The 11,895-nt window shown below is 41.2% G+C and overlaps 1 protein-coding gene across 1 annotated transcript; it reads left to right on the forward strand.

Annotated features, from left to right (window-relative positions):
* Nucleotides 1–3,938: 3,938 nt before the first annotated feature.
* rrm2 (ribonucleoside-diphosphate reductase subunit M2) lies at nucleotides 3,939–10,525 on the forward strand. Its single transcript, XM_073056904.1, has 10 exons — nucleotides 3,939–4,211; nucleotides 4,316–4,384; nucleotides 4,694–4,846; nucleotides 6,128–6,244; nucleotides 6,329–6,462; nucleotides 6,544–6,638; nucleotides 8,088–8,221; nucleotides 8,649–8,753; nucleotides 8,962–9,075; nucleotides 10,002–10,525. The coding sequence occupies exons 1-10, from the start codon at nucleotides 4,119–4,121 to the stop codon at nucleotides 10,152–10,154; spliced, it is 1,167 nt and encodes a 388-aa protein (XP_072913005.1). The 5' UTR covers nucleotides 3,939–4,118; the 3' UTR covers nucleotides 10,155–10,525.
* The last annotated feature ends 1,370 nt before the right edge of the window (nucleotides 10,526–11,895 follow it).

An 11,895-nucleotide genomic window follows, 5' to 3' on the forward strand; every position in this document is an offset into this window, starting at 1 on the left:
ATGTATAGATGGTATTTGAGCTATGCCTAGCCACACAGTCATGGGTACAGAGAGAGAAGAGTACATCTATATGAAGCATTGTTACTGGAAAGCAGCATCCATCATCAGGGACCCCCACCACCTGGGACATGATCTCTTCTCACTTTTGCCTTGGAAATACAGCAGACTCAGGACTCACATCCCTCCAATCCTGGTGTTCCTGACTAGGGTCAAGTTAAACAGAGACATTGAAACTTTGAACTTTGATGATGGCCGTTGCAATTATTAAGGATAGAGTGAAACATAAAACTGCTTCCATTGTCATTTGAAATCTCACGTTTTCTCGGAGACACCGACTGCAAAGTTCTTTTTCCCTTCAAATTTGCCCTAATGCAAAGCTTTGAAAGCAGATCAGGTGTAGTACTACGCTAGCTAAAATTATTTCATGTATCATCCAAAAAACGTATATGCATGTGAGTGTCATTACAGCATCAGTTACTGCAGTCCCAAAAGCCATGCTTGCTGTGTAACTGTCCTGATGCAGGTTTTCCAACTGAAAACATCGACAATTCCTTTCCTTCCACAGATGCCTTTCAATCTGCTGGGTTCCTCCAGCAGTTTGTCTTTTGTCTCCATATTACCTTGTAATATTCTTTGCATTTTAATCTCCAAATGGCCTTCTCGACAATTGTGGAAAGTGGGCTGAATTATTATGCTATGAATGTATAAGTAGAAGTGTTGAAGAAACACATGAATGTGCACATTTGAAGGATTTGTTGGCTGAGTTTCAAGTTACAGTCATGGTCATTGACTCAGGAAGTGGACACATGCTCCTATTAACATAGTGGTATTGAAGTTGAGATCTTCAAGTTCCTCATCAATATCCTCTCCTGGTCCAACCACATAGATATCGTGGCCATGAAAGCACCTCTAACTCCTCAGGAGGTTAAATAAGTTTGGCATGTTGCTCTTGACCCTCACCAATGCTTCTGAAAGCCTCCTGTACAAATGCACCATGGTTTGGTCTGGCAGCTGCTCTGCCCAAGACTACAAGAAACTGCAGTGAGTTGTGGAAACAGCTCAGCACATAATGAAAACCAGCCTTCCTTCTGTGGACTTTGCTGCCTCAGTAAAGTGTAATAAAAGACCCCTATTCACCCCAGACATTCTCTGTTCTCCCTCCTCCCGTCAGGCAGAAGATAGAAAAGCCTTAAAGCATGTTCCACTAGGCTCAAGGACAGCTTTTATCCTGCTGTTACAAGTCTACTGAACGAACTGCTTGCACATTAAGCTGGACCCTCGACCTCACAGACTATGTCTACCTGCACTGTACTTTCTCTGTAAGTGTATTGTATAATACTACTTTCTGCATTCCATCATCACTCTTCCCTTGTACTACCTCAATGTGCTGATGAAATGATCTGTATGAATGACAGGCTTCACTGTACCTCAATACATTTCATAATAATGGAGATATTTACCGAACAGTGAGAGGACTGTTCAATGAAGACATGTGTTGATGATAACCTCCATCATCTCATCACAGACTTTTGTTTGAGGAAAAGAATGTATGAAAGTCAAGACCGTATATGTGGCACAAAGCTCATGGTCTGCCAAGCAGCAGTAATCTCTGCCGTCCTATACATTTCTGAAACATGGACTATCTGGAGAAGGCACTTCAAAGTTCTGGAAAGGAGCCACAAACACTCTCCACATTATCTTGCTAAAGCACTGGCAGGGAAAGAAATAAGGCTCTCAGCTTAGCTTCTGAGGAGCAGTTAGAAGCCCAGTATAAATAATGGAAGATGCTCACCCATTCCCAAGCTACCACCTGACTACCATACTAAGCACCCCCTGATCTATCTATGGCAGATCTGTGGATCACATATTGCCCTTTAAACACAAACATGAGAAAATCTGCAGATGCTGGAAATTCAAGCAACACACACAAAATGCTGGTGGAACGCAGCAGGCCAGGCAGCATCTATAGGAAGAAGTACAATCGACGTTTTGGGTCAAAACGTTAGTCCTTCATCGGGACTAACGGAAAAAAGAGATAGTAAGAGATTTGAAAGTGGGAGGGGGAGACCCAAGATGATAGGAGAAGACAGGAGGGGGAGGGATGAAGCTAAGAGCTGGAAAGTTGATTGGCAAAAGGGATACAAGGCTGGAGAAGGGGGGAGTATTATAGGACGGAAGGTCTTGGAAGGAAGAAAGGGGGAGGGGAGCACCAGAGGAAGATGGAGAACAGGCAAGGAGTTATTGTGAGAGAGAAAGAGGGAGGGAGGGAGAGAGAGAGAGAGAGAGAGAGAGAGAGAGAGAGAGAGAGAGAGAGAGAGAGAAATCAGGGATGGGGTAAGAAGGGGAGGAGGGGCATTAACAGAAGTTACAGAAATCAATGTCCATGCCATCAAGTTGGAGGCTACCCAGACAGAATATAAGGTGTTGTTCTTCTGATCTGAGTGTGGCTTCATCTCGACAGTAAAGGAGGCCATGAATTTACATATCAGAATGGGAATGGGACCCTTTAATCCCATAGTGTTTGAATGAAACGAGTCTGTCTGGGAAGAGAAGCTAAATGGAGTTGTTATGCTTGGCAGCATTTGGTATTAATCTGAGTAAAACAGAGATTGCAATGGTTTTAATGTCCTCAATTTACTGCTCCAGCCTTCTCATTCTGTCCAGCAAGAAATACAATTGTATACACAATTAGCAGCTTGATTGAACTTGGTTGTGATGTGTCTGTGATCATATAATCTGCCAACAATTCTGCTTTGTTCAGTCCCCAAAGCACATACGTCCTTTTCAAAATAGGTCACTAGAAGTTGATCAGAAATGATAACCATGGTTCTTTTCGTTCACTCCAAGATCTGCGGTCTTTGTATTGTACTGTGAATTCTTTCCACTGCAGTTTCAGATAGAACACGGTTAATTTCGTACTCCGACCACCAGGGGTGCTACAAGAGTCACTGGGAATGATTTGATTAAAATTCGGATTTTCGAATTGTTTGTGGAAAAATCTTTAACTTCTGTGCGCGTTTTGATTGTAATTCTATTCCCTACATATTGACAACGGGAATAATTGCCTTACGTGAAGTAATGTCTTAAGATTACATTGCACTGAAAATATTCGGACAATAAGTTGAAAATTTGTTCCACATTGTTAGTAAATGTTAGTATCTACATTAGTTAGTATCTTATGGATAGGGGAATCAAGGGATATGGGACAAGGCAGGAACCGGGTATTGATAGTAGATGATCAGCCATGATCTCAGAATGGCGGTGCAGGCTCGAAGGGCCGAATAGTCTACTTCTGCACCTATTGTCTATTAAGTGGAATTGTGAACATGATACAAATCAAACGACAGGATCGAATCTGTCAGAATATATCCACTAGTTAGTCTTGCACCGATTTCAGATTTTTTGTTTTATTGCTCCATTACATTTTTGCGGAATGTGCTTAAACTTCCTGTTGCATTTCATCAATTTTGCAATAAAACTGATTAATATTTCATCCAAACAGTAAATTGCATGATCACCAAGATTTGCCAAATCTCAAGGACATTTCCTTTAATTTAAAATCGGTTGGTAGACCGGTAATGACTTGCACACTTAAAGGGAACAGTTACAGCGAGATTTTTTAAAAAATCGTATGATTTAAATATCTTTAAAAATAATATAAGAAATAAATACATTGTGAAAAGTGATACATTGAAGTATTTCCCGCCAAACTGGTGAATATCATTATTGTTCTTGGCATCGCGGGGTTTCGGCGCTCAAATACCTCCCCCCCACCCCCAGCTGGCGGGCGCTTTTGACAAGTTGAAACTCCCGCGAACTTTTGGCGTGTACTGATTGGCCAGCAGACACTTAGTTTCGTCACATCAGGGGCGGTTCCGCTGCTGCTGATTGGAAGGCTTGGAATCCGCGCCAAGTTCGCAAAAGCATTTCAGGGAGAACCGGCGCGCCAACCCTGGTATTCATAAGAAGACGGGTTTTGGTGCGTACTGCAGAAGCAAGCGCAATTTGTGCTCTTTTGCAAACCATTGCGTAGGTTAACGCGGTTTCCCTCCAGTTTTAAATCTTTTCTCCTACCTTTCCTTTTAACGAATTCACTTTTATACCTTTCGGTTATCAAAATGTTCTCGCAACGCACTCCTCTCGCTGCCAAGAATGAAAATGTAATCTTTACTCAAATGAATGACTTTTCTCTCAACGATAAGGAAAATACGGTAAGTAGGAGGAAATTTTATTTCCCTAAATGTGCAATCCCATTATTTAAAGAATGATACGTGTGATAAATGGAGGAGTAATTTTTTTTTTGTTCTTTCTATAGCCACCTTCAGTAAACAGTACCCGGATTCTGGCCAGTAAAACAGCCCGCAACATCTTCGGAGAGACCCAAGTGAGTAGCCCCTTCCCGGTTCCCGCTAACCTGAGAGCGCGGTTGGATTGTGGCGCCAAACATTGATGACCTGCGCCTCTGCTATTGCAAAATCCCAACGACTGCGTCTCGTCCTGCGAGCCAAGCCGCGTAACCTTGATGTTTTAAGCCTTGTGACTTAAAATACGTGTTTTTATTTCTCTCTGAGGATGGGGAACCGGAGCTGTTTGGCGCCAAATGTTTCGACCCCCCCCCCCCCGCCCTTTCCCGGAGAAAGAATCTTGCGGCTTTGTGTAGAGCTGGTTTTTTAACAGTGGATTTTTCTTTCAGATCAAACCTGAAAACCTTAACGAGTCGTCGAATTTACAGGAAGAGCCCCTATTAAGAGAAAACCCCCGCCGTTTTGTCATTTTCCCCATACAATATCATGACATCTGGCGGATGTACAAGAAAGCTGAAGCGTCCTTTTGGACGGCAGAAGAAGTAAGAACTTTACTAATAGTTGCTGATAAGTCTTTACAGTAATTTAATTGATTTTCTCCGCTTTTCGGTAGTACTTAATCTTTCAGAAACCCTTAATTGTACCATCTGAGCTTCATAGTGACCGTTTGTATTATGCAACAGCTGAACCCCTGGATTTGGGTATTATAGCTGACAGGCCGAGAGGAGGCGCTTGGAGGCTTTAAAATTTAAAAGCATAAGTTAAGTATTAATATCAACGCTCGTCTAGTTGAGCGGGAATGTGTGCCACGAAGAGGAGGGGTGAATGTTGTAACCTGATTTATGACGTGCAGTTCAAATTGAAATACACTGGAGTCATCGGCGGGAGCTGGAGTAACACTACTTAGATAATCTTAAACAAGTTAATGCAATCTTCAAGCGATATTATGAAAAAATACAGATTTTATTTTGATCCCGATTTTATTGGTTTCCCCAATAAAAATGAAGATACTGCCCTGGTCTAATTAGTCTTGTACGTGACCTCTACAACCTAACCGCCCTTGAGCTATTCAAGCAGCCTTACAAGGTGCCCAGCTATCAGAGAATACAACTCGAGACACAGCTCGCCCTGGCTTCACATCTAACACACACTTGCAAGATTGATTAAATTGCAACTGCACAAACAAATAAAAATATTACAAATGTTTTCAGTGGGTAGTATTCATTCATAGTTTTTATCCTTTCATTCTTGTTTCCCCCCCCCCCCCACCCCATCCCTCCGCAGCCAGTTTGATTCTAACTTTCCTTAGTTTTATTGATAATGTTGATAAATCCTGGGCAATCCAAAATCTTGGGCAATATTTTAATTTTGCTGTTCCTGTTGATCCTGTGCCAGGATTGAGCAATTGTGCCTTACTGTTGCACACATCAAGTGGTGGCATCTTGCTTTGTCATCAGCTTTCCTCGTTTATGCCTCTCATCCCAAAAATAAATTTGCATAAATTTCATATTACTAAATCTGAATCTGATATATATATTTTTATGCACATCTTCCCTTTTTTATTTCAGGTCATCTCTGTTCATGTCTTTGATCCTTGTTCTCCATCTTGCATCTTATTTAAAGCACTTTCAAACGCCAGACTTGCCCTTTGTTTTCTGATTCCAATGTTCACATTTCTAAAGCTACAGTTTCATAATGTAGCTGAGAGAATGTTAAATCTTGAAGTTTTTAGTGAGAATTTTGCATTATTTTGAATTGGCAACCAGTGTTTTCTTGAATTTTGTGACTGTCTGAGTACTAATGTGTATAAATTTCTCTTTCAGGTTGATCTCTCAAAAGATCTTCAACACTGGGAGTCCTTGAAACCAGAAGAAAAGTACTTCATTTCTCATGTCTTGGCTTTCTTTGCAGCAAGTGATGGCATTGTAAATGAGAATTTGGTAAGATGTAATGTTTTTAGCTGGTATTTTGTGGTCAGATTGTTTTGGTGCATTTTTACTCATCTTGCTTTTACTTGTCAAAAGGTTGAACGTTTCAGTCAAGAAGTTCAAGTTACAGAGGCTCGTTGTTTTTATGGATTCCAAATTGCAATGGAAAATATCCACTCCGAGATGTACAGTCTTCTTATTGACACTTACATTAAAGATTCTAAGGAGAGGTAAATAGATTGTCAATGCAGCTTCAAATTATCACCTTTTCTATCCATTCAAACATTTGAAGTATTCATTTTCCTTCATAGAGAATATCTGTTCAATGCAATTGAGACTCTGCCCTGTGTGAAAAGGAAAGCTGATTGGGCACTACGTTGGATTGGTGACCATCAAGCAACGTTTGGTAAGGACCGGCAATTTGTAACATTTGTAGATGTATGAGAAAAGAGCGTGGTCTGGACGGAGAGCCTCCTTGATGGAGGCAGTTTTCCTGCAACAGTGCTCTAGGTATTCTCAATGGTGGGGAGGGCTTCTCCTGTAATGGACTGGGCTGTAACCATTACTGTTGGTAGGGTTTTCCATTCAAGGACATTAGTGTTTCCATACCAGGTTGTGATGCAACAAGTCAATATTCTCTCCACCACACATCTATAACAGTTTGTTAAACTTGGATGAGATTCCAAATCTCTGCAAGCTTCTAAGAAATTTACCCGCTCTCATACTTTCTGTGTAATGGCATTTGCATGTTGGACCCAGGACAGATCCTCCATTTCCAACTGACTGGGGTCTGTAACTGAGGAAATCAAGGCTCGAGTTGCACAAGGAGGTATTGAGGCCAAATTCTTTGAGGCTTATTGATTAGTTTTGTGGGGATGATGTATTGAATGCTGAGCTGTAGTCAATGAAGAGCATCCTGATGTATGCATCTTCACTGTCCCAATGTTCCAAGGTTGAGTGAAGAGCCAGTGAAGTGGCATCTGCTGTGGTTGGTAAGATGGAGCAGATCCAAGTTACTTTTCAGGTAGGAGTTGGTGTGTTGCATCACCAACAAGCACTTCAGAAGTATTGGATAATAGTCACAAGAGGACCCTGTTCTTGGAACCTCTTGACTGCTGCAGTGAGGTTAAAAATGTTGAACACTCCAGGCAGTTCATCAGCATGGGTCTTTGCCACTCAGCTAAGTACCCAATCTGGGCCGAATGCTTTCTGTGGGTTCACCCTGCTAAAGGATGCTCCTATGTTGGGCTCAGACTGAAATCACAGGGTTGTTGGCTCTGTTTTGACAGTCAGTGACCATAAAAGACAGCTCATCTGGGAGCAAGGCATCATCATTTGGGAGTAGGAGGTGATAGAATTCGAGCCCCGCCGCAACCTCCTTCGGTGACCTGCTTAGTTGCCGTGGTAATCTTCCTCATGCTCCGATTCTCAGCTCGTGCAGCAGCAGAGGTGCTTGTTCCCCAGCAAAGGTTTACTGATTGCACTCATTTCTCTTGGGAAGGAAATCTGAGGAAGAGTATTGACATCTGTTTTTATCGTAAAACACTAAACCTGCTTGTGGCAGAGTCAACCCTGAGGATCTGAGTGGGATTTGTCTCTAACCACAACACTTGATTTAGAGCTTGATTCTTGCACTGTGCAGGACCTTGATCACTGTTGGTCCATGGTGATAGATAGGTTGTCACCAGTAGATCTTTACCAGGTAAGAGTGAATCTAGCACTATGCTGCTTCCAGGAAATACAAACTCTTGGGATTGTAATATAGAATTTGCACTGAATTGAATAGCCTTGCATTTATGACAAAAGCTGTTAAGTTCACATCTTGAAGTAATGTTGATTATGTTACATTTACCAGGTGAGCGAATTGTAGCTTTTGCTGCTGTTGAAGGAATCTTCTTCTCTGGATCCTTTGCTGCGATTTTCTGGTTGAAGAAGCGAGGTTTAATGCCTGGGTTGACTTTCTCCAATGAACTCATAAGCAGAGATGAGGTATGATATTCAAGTCGTGTGGATTTTGATCTAATACTTTTTTAAAAATTACATTTTAGTATTGTTTACTCTGAAATAAAGTAAATAAATCTTTGCAGTGATAACCTGGACATGCTTTAATTATGAATGCCAATTGTATGCTGAAGGCAAACAATTTTGCTTGGATAGATTTCTGGGTGGCTTCAGTTCATGATCTGTTTATGGGCCCATGTCTTTAAGGGGCAGGATATATTTTGTTCTGCGTTGTAGCAATTATGTTTTTCCTTTGTAAAATGGATCTAGTTTCTCATACTTTCCCCCATCCTAATTGGGGAGTCCTTTGGTTAAGTTGTATGTTCCTGTTGGATTTGTATTGTGATGTATTTATGAAGTTTCATAATCCAAACACATAATTTTAAAGCCTAAAGGTGGTGCTGTAATTTTGCAGGGTCTGCATTGTGATTTTGCTTGCCTGATGTTCAAACACTTAGTCAGAAAACCTTCAGAAGAGGAAGTACGAGACATCATCCAGGATGCTGTTTGTATTGAGCAGGTAATTATAAAAATAAAAACTTGTGTACATTTCTACAGAGATGATTGGAGTTGTGTTTAGTGGGATCTGATAGGGTTGGTTGTGGTTGGGTCAGTTTTAATTTTGTCTTTAATAGCAGTTTTTTGTAGGATATGCAGTTGACATATTTCTGGGGATCTGCATTAAGTTATTTCCCATTGAACCCTTTCAGTAATTTTTTTCATTCTAGGAATTCTTGACGGACTCTTTACCTGTGAACTTGATTGGAATGAACTGCATCTTAATGAAACGTTACATTGAATTTGTAGCTGATCGATTAATGTTGGAACTGGGATTTAGTAAGGTATGATGCATGAACATACTAGAAGTAGGACTACACTAGCCTGCTTTTTCCATTTTAATGATCTGATTGCAACCTCAACCCTGCGTTCCCATTTATCCACATAATCTTTCATTCCGTTAGCAAGAATCTATCTACTTTGTCTAGAGTTCCATGAGATTTTCTGCAAATTTTCCACTGCCAATTAAATAATTAAATGTTTGTATTTTTGGGGGTGGAGCTGTGGTCTCCCCTCCTGACATCTCTGGACCACCCCTAACTGTCCTTTACTCTTCCCTGTTGAGCCTCCAAGCTGGCCACTGGCCTGGCTCCTGCAGCTGTGCTGGGGAGGGTGTGGGGTGTATACTTGTTGCTGAGAGGTATGGCCATAGAGGAGTCACCCACCCAAAACCTCCACTCTAGGTGTGAACTCATCAGAAAATGACTTGTCTTGAGGTTTGCACCCAGCTGGTTAGTTCAGAGTCCATCCAGTTCCTTGACCTTGTTAGTCAAGACCTGTAGTTGGATGCATTTTCCACAGACTTGGGTATCTTAACAGGAGGAGCATTCCACTGCCTTAACTACCATCATGCCTACACTTGTTCCTTTGGCTCTAACTTTTCAAGCTTTAAGTTCTAGCCTCAACCTGTTGAGCCAACACCAGAGTGCTCGGAACACTGGCCCACTGCTCTGCTTGAGCCTTGCTTTTACTTAATGGCCTTGCTAAGTTAGTAATAATCCAAGCAATCTCCCACTGCAGACAAGTCCTGACAGACCCCACTTGCTTCTTGAAATTGGCACGTTCGTTCTTGAAGTCCACAAGTATCTGTTTCCAACAAAATCCGTGATTTCCCACCCCACAGACATTCCAACAGCCCCAACTCTTTTTTAAATGTAGTTTAATTCATTTTAAATGTCAAATTGATTTGTATTAATGACTTTCTTTGTAGATCTATAAAGCTGAAAATCCATTTGACTTCATGGAGAACATTTCTTTAGAAGGCAAAACTAACTTTTTTGAAAAGAGAGTTGGAGAGTACCAGAGAATGGGTGTGATGGCCAAGTCCGTTGATAGCTCTTTCACACTGGATGCAGATTTCTGAAAGGACTGAAGATTTGTGTCTAGGACAAAATGGGATTGAAAAGCTGACTTTTGTTAGTTGCATGAGTGACTTTTTCAGTTTGTATTAATAATGACCTGGTTTGTACAATCAGTTGCATTCCATAGAAATTGCACATTTTAATGTTTTCAGTAGAATATACCATTTCATATTTGAAATAACATGTATATACAGTAACTAAAGTTTACAGCACATCAGTGTGCATATCATTTTGTTGTAGAACCACTTGAGTATGCATTGGTACTGTCAAGTGTTTTATTAAGGAGCCCAAGTAGCACCCAGCTGTGTTCAGTGGGGTTTTATATGTAAATATTAGACAAAATGCACTTTCTGAATAAAATTTCAAGCATTTACATTTGTTTCATGTTTCACAAAGCAGTTTATCTTCCTAAGATATGCTAAATTTGTCATGTTTTGTATCTACTTTTTAGTAGACCCCATTCCCTATTCCAAATAGGGAGTGAAGGCACCTACACCAACAGCTTATTATAGATCAGGGAATTGTAGCGCTAAGATACTTAACTCTTACTGCAGAAAATGATTTGATATAGTTTAATGGACAATTCTGTGCAAATACAGTGATCTGTGTTCAATGCCCACTGCTGCCTGTAAGTTTATATTTTCTCCCTGTGACTAGGTTTCCTCCCACAGGCAAAGACCTACTGATTGGTAGGTTAGTCGGTCACTAAATTGTCTCTTGATTTGGCTGGTATTAAATCAGGATTGCTGGGCATAAGAACCTGTTCTCTTCATGGTATCAAGCTTGTGCACCAACTCTGGGGCTGGATGGGAAAATGCATACTGATCAAAGAGACATTGAAAGAACTGTGGTTTTGATGGTTTCTCTATGTATGCAACCTGAAAATTTCAGTCTCCATGCATACTTGAACTATGGAAGAAAACCCCCAAAAGAATAAATGACAAAAAGTATGTAAGAACCCCATAGCTCTTAACATACACCCACCCACACTTTTTGTATAAAACATTGGCATTCCCATAATCCACCATGTCAGCCTCAGACTGGTGTACAGTACATAAAAAGCTAACTTCATTCCATCAATTCAATGTCCCTCTCAACAAGGAAGAGGGGAGACAAACTCAGTCTGAACAATTGCTTTTTATTTTATGTTCCAACTCGAGAATTGGCAGCAAACTCATTTGCCACAGAACAGGAGTGATCAAGGGCAGAGGCCTCTGACTGCTGCTCGCCCTGTCTTTGATGTTCTGGCTCCTGCTGTGCTTCAGTTTGCAACACCTGTGAGAATTCATGTCCATGTGGCTGCACCCTGAAGGCACCTGACTTAAGACCGAGCCTGGATATATTGAAAATGTGGCCAATTGGTGCGCTTCAGGATTGCTGCTGCAGGAAAACCCCAAGGCATTCTACAAGTATGAAGAGCAAGACGAAAAGTCATGAGAGAATAGGACCAATCAAGTGTGACAGTGTGTAAGTATGGAAATGTAGGAAACAGCAGAGGTACTTAATGAAAACGTTACTTCACTATTCACTATGGAAAAGGATCTTGGTGATTATAGTACTGACTTGCAGTGGAATGAAAAGCTTGAGCATGTACATATTAAAGGATGTGCTGGAGCTTTTGGAAAGCATCAAATTGGATAAGTCACCAGGACTGGATGAGATGTACCCCAGGCTACTGTGAGAGGTGAGAGAGGAGATTGCTGAGCCTCTGGCGACAATCTTCATCATCAATGGGGGCGGGAG

The sequence above is a fragment of the Hemitrygon akajei genome, chromosome 9, assembly GCF_048418815.1.
Source record: "Hemitrygon akajei chromosome 9, sHemAka1.3, whole genome shotgun sequence".
Taxonomy (NCBI): Eukaryota; Metazoa; Chordata; class Chondrichthyes; order Myliobatiformes; family Dasyatidae; genus Hemitrygon; species Hemitrygon akajei.

Coding starts and splice junctions, on each gene's coding strand:
- rrm2 (XM_073056904.1), top strand. CDS start 4,119: ATGTTCTCGCAACGCACTCCTCTCGCTGCCAAGAATGAAAATGTAATC. Junction 6,245..6,328: donor GCATTGTAAATGAGAATTTG/GTAAGATGTAAT, acceptor ACTTGTCAAAAG/GTTGAACGTTTCAGTCAAGA. Junction 6,639..8,087: donor TGACCATCAAGCAACGTTTG/GTAAGGACCGGC, acceptor TACATTTACCAG/GTGAGCGAATTGTAGCTTTT.